This window comes from Urocitellus parryii, chromosome 5 (assembly GCF_045843805.1).
Source record: "Urocitellus parryii isolate mUroPar1 chromosome 5, mUroPar1.hap1, whole genome shotgun sequence".
Classification (NCBI taxonomy): Eukaryota; Metazoa; Chordata; class Mammalia; order Rodentia; family Sciuridae; genus Urocitellus; species Urocitellus parryii.
The window spans coordinates 140,696,737-140,715,677 of NC_135535.1; the positions used below are offsets into that span (position 1 = coordinate 140,696,737).

General features: G+C 31.6%; 1 protein-coding gene across 1 annotated transcript in view; it reads right to left on the reverse strand.

Moving 5' to 3' along the window:
• Window positions 1-18,941, reverse strand: part of LOC144255071 (protocadherin-15-like) — a 452,955-nt gene that overhangs the window by 62,983 nt on the left and 371,031 nt on the right. The window contains 2 exon segments of the mRNA XM_077799103.1: window positions 3,331-3,345; window positions 7,774-7,796. Coding sequence (XP_077655229.1) covers window positions 3,331-3,345; window positions 7,774-7,796 — 38 coding nt within the window.

An 18,941-nucleotide genomic window follows, 5' to 3' on the forward strand; every position in this document is an offset into this window, starting at 1 on the left:
TAATGCTCAAGAAATAACATTTTAATATGTGTGTATCTTTGTTCTCTATTTATCTCTTTCTCTCTCTACATATATAGTATATATGAAGTTATGTCCAAGTAAAGTATTACTAATAATATAAATTTTGATCATATTAGCCAAAAGATTTAATATTTTTCCACATTATGATGTTTTCCCATGAATAAAGAAATTTAATCCTCAACCATTTTAGATTTATTTATGTAGACATATAATCATAAGATTTTTAACTCCCTTAACCACATAACATACTAATCATTTTTTACTTAGAGAGCTTAAAGTTGATACAGTTTTTTATAATCTTATTTTTTTCTTTTCCAGCTCTCCTTTATTGTTTCTATATCACTTTTGAATCAAAATTGAAAAACCTCTTCCTCAAATAAAATCCAAACATTTATGTAAAATGTACACTCTCCAACCTTGTTATTGTATAAGTGTATTGGTATCTAGCTCTCAGTTTCTCCCTTCCACTTTCAATTCTTATTTCTTTAATAACCTCAGTGTTCATATAGATAACACATCTAGCAAATCATCTTCAAATCTGAGGTATCCTTTCAATTTCATAGTAATTGTGATCTTGTGCCTTATGCTGAAATTGTTTGTAGGGAAATATGCCATCTCTGGACACTTAAACACCAAGTTATAAACTTGAGACCCCACAAATTCCAGGATCATGTTCAATTCAGCCTTCTTTATTGTCACTACATTTTCAGTCCCACATCTTTGCATCCATTGCATGAGAGTTCATGAAGTTCCTTTCTGCTCCATCCTAGAAGTTATAGCTGGTTAAACAGTTATCATAATTTTATCCTTCCACAAAACCAGGACCCTTATTCTCTTAGATCAATCTTATATCAATTTATTCTTGGTGACTGAAGAGTGAAAAGATTAAATAATCAGGCTGACTACTAGTGTTGCTGTAGCTCCAAAAAATCTGAAGTCAACTGTGCCTTTCTTCTATTTAGAAAATCTTTGCTATATCTATATGTGGTAACTCTCCCTTCCACCCCTGCCCAATCCTAAAATTCACTCTTTTCTTTTTTTGGTACTGGAGGTTGAACCCAGGGACACTTTACTGAGTCACATCCCAGCTCCTTTTATTAATTTTTTTTAATACAAGATCCTGCTGAGTTGATGAGCCTGGCCTTAAACTTGCAATCTTCCTGCCACAGGCTCTGTAGTCACTATGATTACTGGGTTGCACCAGGAGAATTGGCCCTTTTCTTTAATTTTTCTTTCAGTCTCCTCTGGAGATGAGGAAGTTCTAATTTACATAAAAATTGAGGATATTAAGTGTGAAATTTCTTGAATTCTTATCATTTAACTAAAAAACCCTACATCTGTACTTACTCCCACTGCTTTCTTCAAATCCCAAAGAAAGAGCTGACACTCCTCTCCTGCTAAAGGCACTTAGGCCTTGATCTGACTCACTCCTAACATGTGATGCTCTATTTATCTTTGTCCTTTTAACATTTTACTCAGAAGACTATAAAAACACATGATGCCTTTTCTCATTAAAACAAAATGAAACTACTCTGTACCCTTTTCTGATGATATCCCTACAACTTTCATATCTATTTTTCACTGTTCAGTTTCTCAGAAAATCTCTCTACAATCACTATCTCCAATTCCTTTACTCAATGATCTTTTTTTTTTTTTTTTTTTTTTTTTTTAAAGCAGCCAGATCTCTGCCTCTTCCCACTACTGAAGGCAGTCCTTGAATCTGGCCCAGTCTCAGATCAACCAGTCTTGTGCTGTTTTACAGTATGTGTATAACATTGCTGCTGCTGTTTCTGTTAACATTTATTGAAAATTTAATTTGCCAAGTATCATGTAAAAACTGTACATGCATTATATCCTTATCTATTGCATCCTTTCCTTTGAGTAGGTTCCATTGTAACTATTTTACAGGCGGAAGCACATTAAGATTAGTAAATTGCTCATAATCACCCAAATGGCTTATAGCGTCCTTGGATAGGTCTCACTGTAAACTACCACATTTGTCAGACTAAATACCAAGAATAAAAGTTCAGTGAAAATAGTATCAAATGCTTAATAAACTATTCTAAGAATTCTTCCTAGATTAAATAAGGAGATGATAAGAAAACAGTAAATATGCAGATCAAAAACCAAGTGCTTTAGATTGAATGCTTATGTTCCCCCAAAATTCATATGTTGGATTCTCATCCCAATATAATGTAAAAGGGGTCTACTGTGTGCTTTGAATATAGCCCTTGCTGCTCTGCTACTGCAATTTATTTTTAAAATGGACTTGTTTCTTTCTCTTCATCTCTCTTGACTCCTTCCTAATCTTTTCCCCTCCCTAATCTCAGGGGAAATGTAATTACCTTTCTTCCCCATCCTAGACCAAGTTATCTGTCCTTGAGTACACACTCACCAAAGGAACAAAGTAATCCACTCTTTGGGGATGGTACCAGAAGATCTCGAAAATGACTTCAAATTAACAACTGAACTACAATGCCAACAGAGAACACATGGAATTTAGCCTTTGAATCACCTCTTTAAAAGCCTCCTGTTCCTGCTAATGGGCAGAATCACAGCTTCTGGGAAAGGAGGCCCCTGTGTTTCTCCTTTGCTAGCAAGCAATAAACTTTCTTTTTCCTTCTTCTCAAAACTGTGTCCTTGTTATTAGATCGGTATTTAGGACAAGGATAGAGCTTTCACCAACAATGTTGTTTAGTGGTTGGCTCTTTTGGAGGTGCTTAGGATATGAGTGAAGAGCTCACATGAATGGTATTAGTGGCCTTATAATTAGGTCCCATAGAGTTTCTTACCTACTTTTTCCATGCAATGACAAAGCAGAAAGACTACCCTATGAATGAAGGAATACAGTAATCTTAATATTGATGGTGGCTTTTACTTACTTGATTTTTTTTTTTTGTGAATTGGATGAACTAGAAGTTGATGAACTAGAACTAGTTTTGAGGAGGACCAAGATGTAATAGTGGAAATGAATCAAATAAGATTCACTACCCAGAAAACTAAATTCTCAATATAAGGGTGAAAGAGAAATTCATCTCTTTTCCTAACTACTGCTGCTATCATCACCAAACAATTGCAAAGATAGTGGTCTGGCTGAAATCGTTACATTGTGTACAGTGCGAACAAAATTTGCTTGAGATTTCACTATTTGAGTCTAAAGCCTTTAATCATAATGATGAATTTGCCTAACCCAAGAAAAAAAAATCATAATATTCTGAGTTTTAAAGTCCAAAGTGTTGGTAAAGATGGCGCCCAGACTGCTTCTCTTCTGGGAGCTCAGGTCCATGATGCACTGAATGGCGTGAGAACCTTCACCTCCAATCCCTGTGAATGGTGCTAACTTTGAATGGCGCATCTCCAATCCCTGAAGTGGCTCAACTCTAGGCAAATGAGGAAGTAACAGCCCAGCCCCCTCGCCTTGCTCCTCCTCATCCTCTGTTCAGCCCATACATATCAACACCCTGTTCATGTTCCCTCTCTTACTCTTGCTCTCTTACTCTCTTGCTCTCCCTCTCTCTCTCTCCCCCTCTCCTCTCTCTCTTCCCCCTCCTCCCTCTCTCTCCCTCCCTCCCTCCCTCTCTTTCTCTCTCTCTCTCTCTCTCTCTCTCTCTCTCTCTCTCTCTCTCCCCCCCCTCCTTCTCTTCTGCAACTGACCTCTATGGTCCTGCTAATAAAATCTCAGAGAGGTAAATGGTTGTTCTGGTTTGTTGAGTTTACAGAACTTTTCCATCATCCTTTACACAAAGTTTCTGTGTACTATCTGCTTTAGTCAGCTTTTTTGTTGCTCTGAAGAAAAAAACCTGAGAATAACTATTTTCGAGGAAGAAAAGTTTATTTGGGGCTCATGATTTCAGAGCCTTTAGTCCATAGATGGCCAACTCCATTGCTCTGGGCCAGAGATGAGATAGAACATCATGGCAGAAGAGTGTGGTGGAAGAAAGTGCATCAGGACAAGGCTATCAATAAGTAGAGAAAAAGACTGCCCTCACCAAGGATGAAATATATACCCTGAAGGCACACCTCCATTAACTTATCTCCTCTAGATATATCCTATGTGCCTTTTGTTGGGACCCAGTAAATACCTAGTAGAGGATTAATGCATTGATTAAGTTAAGGCTCTCATAACCCAATCATCTCACCTCTAAACTTTCTTGTACTGTCTCACACATGAGCTTTTGGGGGACGGCTCATATCTAAATGATAGCACTATCTGAATGAATGAACAAACCATACTCAGAATTTAAGAAAAATGATCTTTGAATGACAATAGCCCAGTCACTGATAGTAGAAGTACTTTTAAAATAAACATGTAGACATAGATTATGAAGTAAATAAATTTAATGTTTCAGTAAATTTAATAAACATTTTAAAAACACGAATAAATAAAGAGAAAATAGTTGAGAAGCTAGAAGTGTCTTTTAGAAATTAAAAATAATATATTTTGAGTTAAAAATTCATAAATTGGGATTATTAGCAGATTAGGAAGAGCTGACTAAGGAATTAGTGAACTGAAACATAGAGCAAAGGAATTATCCAGAGCCCCCAAAATGAAAATTCATTTAAAGTTTTTTAGATATGGAATTGAAGTGAGAAAGTTTGGCAAAACATCTGATCATAATGTCAAAAATAGAGAGAAGAAAACAAACAGAATTTTCCAGGACTAGATTAAAAACAGCTATCTACAGATTTAAGAATGTAATAACCTTCAGGTAGGACAAACAACTCACACCTAGAAACTATATAACATATAGAAAGTATAGAACATCGTATACCACAACCTAGCCCCAAAGTGAAGTTTCCAAGGGTCTTAGAAGTAGATTGATATGTTGACTTTTCCACAGCAACATTTAAGGAAGATGATATGAAAAAAAAAAATATCTTCAACCTTCAGAGGGAAAGTAACTATATATTTAGAATTCTAATGAAAATGACTTTAAAGAACAAGAGTAAAATGAACACATTTTCACACATTTAAAGAGTTTGCTATGAAAAGAATCACATGGAAAGGTCTAAATTTTTTATCTGAAATGGAAGGAATGTGATTCCAGATGGAAGAGTTAAGATTTAGAAAAAAATTGTAAAAGCGAAGGAAGTGGTATATCTGTGTAAACATGGACACTATAGTACAATAATTATGCTATTGTGTGTGGTCAAAAAATAAAATATTCAAATGCAATAATGGGTAAATGGGAAAGTGAGTAACTAGAGTTAAATGTTCTAACACTCATAAAGATACTCAGGATAACAGGGACTTTAATATTATTAGGAACAACATTTATGTTAATATTTCTAAGTACCCCTTATTTACTGGGAATAGAGTGTAAAGTCTTGAAACATACAAGGGAAACATGGAGTAAAAAAAATGCAAAATAATATTTTAAAGAAGAGAGAAAAGAGATATAGGACAAATGATAAAAGAAAATCAAAATAAAATGATAAGGCATAAGATCTACCTATTATGTCTATATTTACAAAAAATGTATCAATCCTCCCGTTAACAACCAGGATAATCATACCTCATAGTCTATACTCTACAGTAAAATACTATCCCTAAAAAAAGAAAAGATATTAGATATATAAAGCAAAATTCATTTATATTTTAATTTAGGATTAATTAATTTTCAGGAAAATTTCACCTCTCTCTCAGAGAGAAAATAAAAATGTTACCTAAAATGTCATCAGTGAATAAACTTAGGCATGAATAGAGCAAACAGCCATATTTTTTAAAAAAGTTATAGACCATTATGAATATAACCACATTGCTTTATTAAAATTGGGGAAAATTTATAGAGATAGTCTAGTAAAAGCATAGATAAATAAATATAATAAATCTCTTCTATCATTTTTTTTATATAGTGATAAAGGAGCAATTAACAAGCTTGGCTAAATTCATGCTTAAAAATTAAAACTGACTCATCAGGAAAACCAGATGAATCAAATGTACTAAAGAATCAATGCTATTTTATTTATTATATCAGTTTCTTTATAATAAAATAATTAATACTGGGCTCATTAATATCTGGGAGAGGTGATCCCAGAATATTTGATTCACTGACTTTTATGAGTTCCTCCTGGTTAATAAAATCAGGAAAGTTATGTCTACAGTTGTTTAAAAAGAATAAAAACCAAAAGTGAATATTATAATTATATGTGCTGTAATTATATTTTTAAATGAAAACATATATACAGGCAACCACTTATGAGTTGCTAAGAACTCATCTGGAAATTTTAATGCATACAGGTGCCCAACATTAAGAGGAAATCACCGAATAATTGCCTCTATAATATAGAGCAGTAGGTGAGACCATTAATTTTTTAACAGCCTAAGTAACTGTTCTCCTCTGTTGCCTAAATGAATACTAAGGATGCAGAAATATTAGTGAAATAATTAGTGATGTCCTAAGAACTTCCAAATACATTAAAACCCAATAATGCTAATGTTAGCTTCTCAATTAGACCCATTTTTAACAGCACTGAAGTTTCACTTTTCTTCAGATAGAATGAAAATGTTTTAGAATGTAGGGGCAAAAGTGTTCAGACCTCAGACTTCCACCAACTAATGTCTGTACATCAAGCTGCGTTTGCAAGGAGCAAAAAGAAAAGAGCTCTTTGGCTTCTAAGAGCTACTTTAGCTTTACACTCATTTTTTGAAATCACAAAGATACTTTCATTTTAAAGCCTTTAATGATAATATGCCTAGTCTATGAAAAAAATATGAGTAAGGAAATATCAAGTAGATTTATCTATTTATAAGGTTACTCAAGATTTCTGCTAAAACAAAAGAAGAGATGAAATCAAATAAAAAACTCCAGTGTTTGATTTTGCTTAAGAATGTCAGGAAGGTTACCCCCCATGCAATATTCATACTTCTTAATTTCAGTATATCCATTTACAATTTGTAGAGTTAAGTAAAAGTATAGTATAATTCTGAGGTATTCTAAAAAGTAAAATACAAGTCAGAGTAGAAACAAAGGGATGTACAATTTGAATTACAGATTCTTACAGGGCTATTTATTTATGGAGTTTATCAAAATTTAAACAGTGATGCCAAAAATCACAGGACAACATGTGTTTGAAGATTAAAAAAACTGAGCTAAAGAAAAGCAAAATGTTTGTTCTTTTAAAATATATGCATACTGCAGTACTCTATATTATATAGGCAGTGGTAGTCTAAAATAGGTAAGACCTGCATTTTAAAGTTTTCTTTTCCTTCCTTGTATAGTATTTTGGAGAATAAATATTAGCTAATTAATTATGGTTTTTGGTTTTCTTCATTATAGCTAATATGAAGACTAATTGTAAATTCCTCCAAGATGCTTTCCAATGTAATCTAAAATCTCTTTTAAATCTAATTTTCAGTCATATCAAAATATAAATTGTGCTGCATTCAATGGATATATTAACAAAAGAAATCACACATTGAGCCCTCTGTGAGACAGGAGACTAGTTTGAATGTAAATTTTGAATTACAAAATGTCTATTTTTATTGAAAGCTTTGTCTTTCAACTCTGTAGGCAAACTGTACTATTTGCCATAAATTCATAGTTATACATCCATCTTCGGCATCCAAAGCAAGTTAAATAATATACTCATTATTTTCAATTTTCTGCTTCGTAGTTACATTAAGTTCAATCATTGTAAACCAAATTCAGTTTCTCCCCTATCCTGCAATGTCCTCTTCTGCCTACCATAATTGCTCCTCTTTCTATATTTTCTTTACCTGGGAAGAGGATCACCCTCTCGGGATGGAACTGAACTAAAAATTTCAGCATTCTCTTCATTTGTTTAATCCCACCTCATCAGCAAACTTTCAGCCTTCTAACTCTACAGTATCTCTCACTTCTGTTAACTTTCTGCCAAGTTTACACTGCCCAATTCTAGTTCTTCCTGTGTTTAACTAGCAATAGCTTAAAAAAATTGAGAGCTCCAACCTTCTAGAGAATTAATGCTAAGACAATCTCAGGCCAGTATACTATTTCAAATTCTTGCCCTACATTTACTGTATACATATTTCTCCAAAACTACATGATTTATTATACTTTTTCTAACAATGTATTTTCTTTTAAATTTCCAATCCTTGAACACATAGTTTCTTCTACCTTTACAATGAAATATCCCTTGTGTACTAGGCCAAAAGATGTTTGCTCCTGGATATAATATGGAGTAAACATACACACACACATACACACAAAGAAAATATATACAGTGTTGAATAAAGCAATCAAACCTCAGCTCCAATAACCACTTGAAGGTTTTACTAAAGGCTGCTCCTATTTTCATGTTTCAAGTGGTATATTTTTTGTACATAATTTTTACTACAACATTTTCCATAACATTTTATAATTATGTCTTTATTATACATCAGATTTTTTTCTTTTCATGTTTTTGTCTCTAGTATTTTGTCCAGTAAATGGTTAAATATTAATTGACTTAAATGTCTATAGATGAAAATCAAAGTGTTTTAAATATTAATATTGAAATTTGACAGATGTGTGCTCATTTCTATGAATTACTCGTCATATAAATTTGGGTAAATAACTCTCCAGGGCTTATTTCCTCATCTGTAAAATGGGGAAAGTATTGCAAGCAGGATCAATCAGGTGGCAGTGTGCACTCAGATGTTATAATGCTGAAACAAGTCATCTCAATTAAGATTCGTTATTGTGTTTACTGTGGCATTGATATCTCCATGAAGACTTTATTTCCGGTCACTTAGTATACATTGAAAAACACAGACCACTATTTAGTTTGTGCAGTTGGCTGAAAATTTTTGGACAGTACAAGTTTCTGCTTCATTGTTGTATCTCATCAGTCTCACTGGTTAAAAGATTTCAAACAAAAGGTAATTAGGAAATGATTATTGAATGAGTAAATAAGCTAATAAGAAAATATATTTATCAATGTAGTCTTAATGAATGACATATTATTTAGCAGCAGTAAAGCAAAAGTACCTACATAGGAAAACTTTACTGTGCTATTAATTGCAATATGATGCTGATTTATCAGGCATCAAATTTCTAATTTTGAAAAGTTTTATCAAGAAACTACTGCAATATTTAGAAATGCAAATCAAATAAATGTTTTTCTGTTACATATAATACAGACTTCACAGTTCACATTTTAAAATAGATATCATAGATTTAACCCAACAGCCCAGAAATCACAAGGATTACTTTAGTATATTAAACAATATAATCATTTGACTTAAGGATAAAATTATTTAATATTTTAAGAACACAAAATTTGTTAAGCAAGTTTGAAACTGAGTTTTTTTTAATTTTAATTATTCGTAATTTTTTCGTTTTGCATTTTTTCTATCACCATTTTTCTTGACGGATAGGAAAAGCTATTTAAAATTTAAAATTTAAATTTAAAGTAGACTATCTGATATGTTTCAAAAATAAAGATATCTTTTAAACATTAACTCTTTTTAAAGATTAGTTTTATTTTCACTTTCTGTCTTTAGATTATGTAACAGTACATTTTGCAATTGTTGCAATTGCTTCACAGAATTTGAGTGTTTTTTTTTATTTTAAATACACATAGTACAAATACATCAGTTATATTTTAAAGCACAGCTAACAATATAAGGAAGCATAATTTTCATTACTATGAAATGTTTTGAAATATGAATAGTGCATAAGAAATCCATTTATTCTTTAGCTACAGATATGAGAAAAATCAAGGGGAATTGACAGTAGGGAATTTGATATTAAATTTGAATGTTGAATCTTCTATAAATTTTCTGAAAATATTTTATTTCCTCTCTAATAAAAAATTAACAAACACAAACAAAAAGTTTTATTACATAAGAAAAATCTTTATTATAGATTTATAGCTATTAGAGAAAAAGAGTTTGTCAAGACAAATATCTACTTTGAAAAATCAGTGTCGAACTTTCAAAACACTACTGAGTATAAATTACTATAATAAAACTAACAATAACCAAAGAAATGTCTTTAGTACAGTTAAAATGGTACTAATCATAATGAAGCCTGCATTTACAAACTCAAATGGAGTTATTTACATATGGGGACAATAAAATCTCTCTCCTTATTTATATAGATTGCATTATTTTAATATAAGCCACACATTTATCAAAAACAGTGACTGTCCATAATAAACTTCATTTGAATTGGTGGTATTTTAGAGCTTTTGCTTAAATTGGTGGTATTCTGGAGCTTTTGTTTTCTGTATACAAATGTGTGTGTGTGTGTGTGTGTGTAAATATACATACATATATGTGCATATATATTTATTTTTCTGTTTTATAACATAATGCATCTTATATGTTTGAAAACAAATTAATACGATTGCTAAGAAAAAGCAGCTATAATAATAAACTAAAATCACTGTGAAATTGTATTTTGTTTTTTTTTCTTTTTTTGTTTTCTTTGAGTATTTTATTATAGCAGTGAAATGTTATTAACACAGATACTCTGTGCTATTAAATAGTCCAGTGACAATTAAAATATTGGTTCCCAAATTTCCTAGGCAAAAACTTTATGGAAGCCTTTTTTCATAAACAATGAAATACATAACATCTCTGAAATTTAAGAACAACTTAAATTTTGTACACAATGCCTGATACTTCTTTCAGTTCAGTTTTGCTGGATAAGTATTTGCTGATCAACCACTATGTTCTTAGCATGTAAAACATTGTGATTTTATGATTATCGTTAGTAATATTTTGTTCAGTGTGAAAACACTACCTGAAATTCTAGAAATTCTTAGCAACATATAAGATACACTGATAAAAGTTTCTTAGCTTAGGCATCAGAACATCATTGGGTATGACCAAATATATGTATGCAAATAAATGAAGCAAACTTAAAAAATATAAGTAAGACAGATTTTTTACTTTTAATTTTTTTTTGTACTAGGGAGTGAATCTAGGAGAACTTAACCACTGAACACATTCCTAACCCTTTTTCATATTTTATTTAGAGACAAGAGTTGTGCTTAATTGCTTAGATGCTCTCTAAGTTGCTAAGGCTGGGTTTGAACTCACGATCCTCCTGCTTCAGCCTCCCCAACTGCTGGGATTACAGGCATGAACCACTGATCAGGGCTAGACAGCTTATCTTTTGATGTTCATATGTTATTAACTCTATTTTGTCAAATTATTGGACATCCATAACTTTTTTTTTAATCTTTGGAAAAATAATTAATGAAATATTTATGTTCGTAAGCATAATATTTCTAAAACGTGGATAATAGAGCACTTTTTCTAGATATTATATTTCTTTAAGGTATAAAATATTTTTATGTGAATTGTATTCATAAAATACACTGGAAGCTAAACAAAATATATAAGAGGAAAATTACAGGGATATAATCAAAATGAGCTTAAAATAGTATGGCAGCATCCATGATCAAGGGCTACAGGGATTTATCTGAAAAGCATTAAATCAGAAGCAACTTAGTATAAAGCAGAGTAATGAATGTTAAAATTAAATATTTGTATTCCCACTTGGTGGCTTGTAAGAAATATGGTCACTTCATGTGAAACATCAATGGAATTGTAACTATCTACTAATAGCAAAATTATATGAATAGCTGTTTTCTTTCCTTTTTAAATAATCCTAAATCATGTACATCTAATTCTTTTTGTTCTACATTACTTGTGAAGATGAAATGTTGTAAAATTTTAAATAAACAACACTATTTTACAATGTATCTAACACGTAGCCTTTTATTATTTCCTGAGTAATACCATAAAATGCAATGACCTAAGGTACACTATAAACTCTACAATTTTGTCAATGCAGAGACATTGTTAACATATGATATTTGGGCTTTTATACGTCTTTGATGCACCTACATATACATAGCATGCATATGTGTACATGTGTTCTTTTTGTAATCCAGAATCAGACATCCTGAATACTTTGCAGCCTACTATTTTTGGTCATTAACAAACTGTTAAGAATTTCACTTCAACACTTTTCTAAGTCAACCATCACACAACAGAAAGAGTAGTACAAAAATATTATAATCAAGAAAAATAATTTTTAAAAAGCATAACTTTCTGTCATCTTATTGGAATTTTTGTTAAATCTTTTGGTTATTGTTGTTACACTTGTGGGGAGGGCTGCTACTCAATAGATCTTATTGATGGAGTCCCTCTGATATATAGGAAATCCTGACGCAGAATCAGGGCCTCTGTGAATTTTTTGCCCCAGGTTCTCTGCAAACACATGTTGCATGAAGTCCAAAAGAGATATATTTTTCAATGGACACACAAAAAAAACAAACAGTTGTAAAACCAACCTAGAGAATGTGAAAATTATTATAGTTTGGAAGATAATTTCTACATTACATTAAAAATAAAATGGGTACATTTTAAAAAAAGTTTCAATGTTTTGATTTGGGTCAAAAGAAGCATTGGTCAACTTGTTTTCAACCTAATTGTCTGACCAATTTGCTCTAATTCAAACAATTCTTTAGTCCAATCTTCAGGGCCTGGCATTGACAACAACTAAGGTGACCGAATGCAGGTTGAACATCAGTGATGAAAAGCAGTTAGGGACAGAAGATTCTATGTGAGGAAGATCTGGGAAAACATAAGAAATCTGAGAGTATACTTAGTGGCCTCTACTGGTCTAAATACTTCTTAATAGGGCATCATTTAATTTTTTAACTCCATAGCCATTCTTCATGATGCCATTTCTGAACCACTCAGTGAACCCATACTGCTGATGAGCAGAATATATAATTCTGACTCCAGGGTTCATCCATGGTTTGCTAATAAACTAATTGTATTGACAGGAGTGTGGGGTGGGCTAAAGATTATTACCAAGTTCTTGTTTCAGAGAGAGAAGACATCTGCACTAAATTGATAGATTCCATTAAAAACTGCAATCTAATATTGCTCAATTTCCATTACCACATAGATATTATCAGAGTCCAGGAGGAATTAAGACAAAAAAATAGATTCATCCCTACATGTTTTTTTTAAACACAAAACAGAACACAAACACTGGCAGGAAATGGACCTGCTTATATCCCTATGAGTAATGCTGCTTACATTGAATGGCATATGGAAAGAAAATTCAATGTTTTAATTTCATTTAATGCTAATCAGGCTTCTATCAATATGAGATACAGATTTTCATTGTGTTCTTTTTTCTTTTCTCATTAGATATACCTCATTTTCATGGTTATAATCAATAGCATTACGTACCATTAATATGCTCAGGGTGTGCCAGAAAAGATTATGTCATGCCATGATTCATTAATGCCAGAGAAAGGACTATTTCATTTCTCATTTTTTAATAGATAATTCATTTTATAATCATGAAAGTCTATTTTCTGATGTTCAGAACTTTCTATTAATACTTTCACTTTGAAAATGGGCAGTTTGGACCATATCTATATATGAGGGAAGATTGAAGAAATCTCGATAAACATTCCTAAATTGGTGGATTTTTCTAGTCTAGGATTATTTTTATATGGATTTAGCTCTTTTCTCATTAAAAAAGTATTTAACAAATTTTAATGTCTTTTTAATTTTTTAATTTTACTTTAAAGAACTTTAACATATTTTTCCACTTATCAGATAAACATTAATTACTATAAAATAATCTTCCTAAATTTTATGGTATTCTATGGTATGATGTGAACAGAGCCAAAAATCTCTAATGTGCCCTTATTTTAAACATTCTTTTTAAAACTCTTCTATGAAAAACGTGGTATATATACACAATGAAATATTATTCAGCATTAAAAGAGAATAAAACCATGGCATTTGCAGGTAAATGGATGGAGCTAGAGAGCGTCATGCTAAGTGAAATTAGCCAATCCCAAAAAACCAAATGCTGAATGATTTCTCTGATTTAAGGATTCGAATTCATATATGCTTGGGGGGGTGGATTGGGTTGGGAGGATTAAATGAACTCTAGAAAGGGCAAAGGGGAAAAGGGGAGGGAGAGGAAGAGAGGGGCATAGGAGTAGGAAGGGCGATTTAATGCAATGGTCATCATTACCCTAAGTACATGTATGAAGACATGAAGGATGTGACTCTATTTGGTGTACAACCAGAGATATGAAAAATTGTGCTCTATGTGTGTAATGTGAATTGTAATGCATTCTGTTGTCATATATAACAAATTAAAATTTTTTTAAATTTTAAAAATTTAATAAAAGAAAAACTCTTCTTTGCTATATTAATAAAAATCTACCTGAAGATGAAGAGTTTTCCCAGCTATTGTGTTCAATTTTATTTTAGAACTTTATACCTAATTCATATGGAAATAATTTTTGTACTTAAATTTACCATGGCTTCCTAAATGAAAACTATTAGGCTATGGATAACTATTTAAAAAATCTATACATAAATACTTTATAACATATACTTAAGATAATAATGCTAGTCATTTGAAACATGTAAATCTTATAAATTCAAATTTCATCACTGTTCATATAAAAGGAGCAAACATTTATAGAAAATATAAAACATTTGGAAATGTTGTATTGATTCTCCCTTAATGAATGTTATTTTAGTGAAAATAGTACATTAACGTGCATCTCAAAGATAAAGTCACCTAATCATGACACACTGGATAAAAATGTTTTTATGTTAATTTTCAGATTATAATTATTCATTGTTATCCCTTTAAGATAAAAAAAAATTAACAGTCCATGTGGATGCTTACAGAGAACTCTAGAAAGATAGGCCCACTATTTGTTTTCAAGGACAATGATAAAGTACCTGAGCATTTAATAGAATTGTGTTTTTAATAACTTTTATGCTCTGTGCATGCTAAATTTAGAATATAAGATTAGTATTATAGGTAAAAAGAACTGCTTTGATATAATAGTTATTAATGACTGTGAACATTAATTGAGAGGCTTCAGGCAGCCAGGCTCTATGCTCAGAATATACATTTTTTTCCATTTATATTCACAAGAACTTCATTAGATAACATCATGATCACTTTGCAGACCTGATGCTTACAAAAATGAATAAACTTTCAAAGTTTATAAAACCTATTCATGTTAAAAGGATAAAAGTCCAAATTGTCTCCCTATTTAGGCTTGCAGGGAAGTTATGGACTTGAATATCAAAACATTATTTTATGTTCTTTATGTTTTTAATTCATCTACCTTGTTTTTCATGATTTTGTGGTTTAGCATATTCTTAATAGTTGATTAAACTTTAATCAAAATTGACATAAATTTAAAAAGTTTCCTTATTAATCCCTACCATGACTTCATGTCTTGGAGTAAAAACTAATTTTTATTGCAGGCCCACTGGTGTGCCTTTATTCTGTCATCTCTGACCTAAGACACAGTCATCCCATACTCTGATCTTATCTCTAAGCCATAATTCTAAACCCACAAAGACACCTCCTTCTATAGAGATTGTTTTAGTAGAACCTGGTCTGGCCCTTTTCACATGCTATTTATCCCTCTAGTGGGTGTGTTCCCAACTCAGCCAGGGCTTCCTGGATCTGGAAAGCACACTGTTTATCCTTCCCTAACACATGATCTCAGCTAAATGCATAAATCCTCCCACTCACCTATTCCCAGATTCACAGTTCCCTTTCCTTGGGTCTTCCCACCCAGTTTGAATTCTTCATCAATATGCTACACCATAAAATATCGTAAGGCCTCTGTCTGTGCTCATGCATCTTGCAATAATTTATGGGTCTGTTTCTGACCTGTGGACATCATTAAATAATTTTCAAGTCTATATGTTTACAATCCTGGATTCTGAACCCAAGAACTGGAGTAAAGCTATATCTTTTTTCATACTGACTCTCCTTCCCCCTGGCAGCCCTCATCTTCTAGATCCAATCTACTTTCTAATTATAGGCATCTATCAACCACTGCCACAAATTATAGTGCTTTATTGTCCTAACACTTGCTTTCTTGCTAGAAATCACAAAAGATACTGTGGCTTAATTTCTCCAAGAATTAAAATTGGATATCCTTAATATTAACTAAACAAAGGACAATAATTAAAAGGAAATGGGGTAAACCATGCAAATTAAAAAAAGTCTCCTGCTTTATAAAATTCTATTGTTATATCTTCTATAAAGCTGTACTTTAAATCACTAAAAAGTTGAATAATCTTGTTTTTGTCTTTTCTGAATTTTAAACTTTTTACACAATTTTAAATTTTTATTTAAATTTTCAAATTGTGTCTCTGGAGCCTGACTCATCTTTGTTCCCACTATACTGTATTATTGTCCTATCAGACTACCCCAGATTTCTTCTCAGAATTCCTTTGGATTTATAAACGAAAGTTAAAAAGAGAACAAAGGATCTTCAAAAATCAAAAGAGAAATCAAATTCGAGAGAGAGAGAGAGAGAGAGAGAGAGAGAGAGAGAGAGAGAGAGAGAGAAAGTCAACACTCCTAATTTCAGATATGCTGAAATCTGAAATAGGCATTCAGAATTTACTATATAAGAGTTGAAGAAAATAAAAGAATAAATATTAAAAACCCATTCTTTTCTCTACCTCAAACTGCATTCAACCCACTCCTTGTAGTTTTTTCTTATGAAACAAAAACATTTAGCTGGATTACATAAATTCAGACAGAAACTGATCTGACTATTCAATATTGTTCAGCATCTTTCTCTCCAATTGGATCTGTTTATTCAGTTAGATTCTAACATATGTATTTTAACCTGTGAAAATTGATCAGTTGATTTTAGCTTTATATGATAATGAACATATAGGACCAAAATAAGCCAACACAATCCTATAGCCAAAAATAAAAGCAGGAGACATATACTATCAGATATTTTAAAAGCATCCAGATAATATAAGGTAAGGATAGACAAATCGATCAATGAAACAGAACAAAATGTCCACAAACAAGCCTCCATCCATGCTCATCTGATTCAAAACTCAGGGAACCAATGAGTACAGTGGAGAAAAGATGGTCTCTGCAGTAAATGTAGCTGGGCCCATTCAATATTGAAATGGAAAACTTGTTTAAACACTTGATGCTCCTACCTCCCTTCAAGCCCCCAAAGAATCTCCATATGGATTATAAATCTAAAGATAAAAGATGAAATAAAATGCTAAGAAATAAGCACAGGGAAATATATTCATATTTGTCTGTTAGTCAAAGCATTTTTAAACAGGACACAATATTGTCCAACATGAAGAAAAAAACTCTTATCCATTTTTCTTTATGAAAAAATAGAGTGAAAATACAAGCTCATATGCTGGGAGAAGATATATGCAATACATCTATGAGGCAAAGATCTCCAATTCAGAGTTTATAAAGAAGTCTAACAATGTAATGAGAAAACTAAACAACAGCCATTCCAAGAAAAATCTGGAATGAGACCGAAATGAGCATTGTATATAGAAGATACAAATACTGGTAAAATATATGAAGAGGCATTAGACCTTATTAGCTGCTAGGAGTTGGTAAAAGAAACCACTAAATGTTCATTGGAATGGTTAAAACCAAAAATAAAATACCAAATTTTTGAATAACTGGAACATTCAGATATTGCTAAGGGAGTGTAAACTGGTATAAGATTTTGGAAAACTATTTGACATTATCTCTTATGTCTTAACATATGCATACCCTCTTACCAAAAATTTTTACTCTAAGTATTTACCCAACATAAATTAACGTGCATGCATATGTGTGTGTGTGTGTGTGTGTGTGTGTGTGTGTGTATTTCTTAAAAGACATGTACCAATATGGTTCAGTGGTACAGCACATACCTAGTATTCATGAGGTACTGATTTCAATTCTTAGTACCATATATAAATAAATAAAAAGTCCATCAACAATTAAAAAAACATTAAAAAGACATGTACCAATAGATTCATAGAAACAATATTTATAATATCAAAACTCATAAAACAACCTAAATGACAGCAGTACCTAGGATACATTAACTGTAATAAATATTTGTACAGTGACATCCTAGAGAGCAATGAAAATAAATTAATATTGTTACATGTAATCACATGGATGGATCTCACAAGCAAATGAATAAAATCTCATAGAAACAAGGCAATCAAACAAAATCAGAAAAAAATACACATTTTCTAAGTCCAAACAGAAAAAAAATAATCTAAGGTGCTAGGAGACAGAATAATTGTTATCTGTGGGTGGGGGTAGACACTAAGCACAGGAACTGATTATGCTGCTTCTTTGAGTACTGGTTATGCTGGGGTGTTTACTATGAAGATTTACTGAATTGTACATGTAGTTATTGTGCAAATCTATATATGCATATTATTTACTAATATAAAGTTTATATCAAAATATTTTCTTTGAAATTGGCCTACAGCATGTTTTGGGGTCTATGAACTTTATATAGTAGTAAAGGTTTCAAATTTATAAACCTTATTAACTTTTGGCTTTTTTTTTTAGATTACTGGGATCCTGAAAGACCATGTATGTCTAGAAGGGGAAAAAAATCTGGGAATAAAATGATACACCTCAAAATATAGAAATATGTTTACCAAAACTAGTGTAGCCACCACATAAAATTTCAATATCTATTTGATGGCAATTCTAGTTTAGATTTTATTATTACTCTTCATAAGATTGCAATTTTGTGAATCCAGTCTTTTTTTGCCCATTTAAAAAAATTGTAAAAGGCGTGCAAGTTTCAGCTCTACAGTGACTAATGAACTAACGAATGCAAATTATATTATCCTTATGTATAAAATCTCTCCCCAGGCCTGCTGAATTTCACTAGATAAATTAATTAGAACTGCTATGGAAAATCATTATTCCTTAGAACTTATTTGGAACTAAATTTTCTTCAAAACACATTTTAAGGAACTTTTATACTCTACCCATTTTATTGGAGATATTAATAGGCGATTCAAATTAAGACATATTTAGAGAAGTATGAATGAAAACTTATAGTCAAAGCTCAATTTTCTAATGTTTACTAAGATTGGTGTTATAGGTCACCTGTGCAGGGTC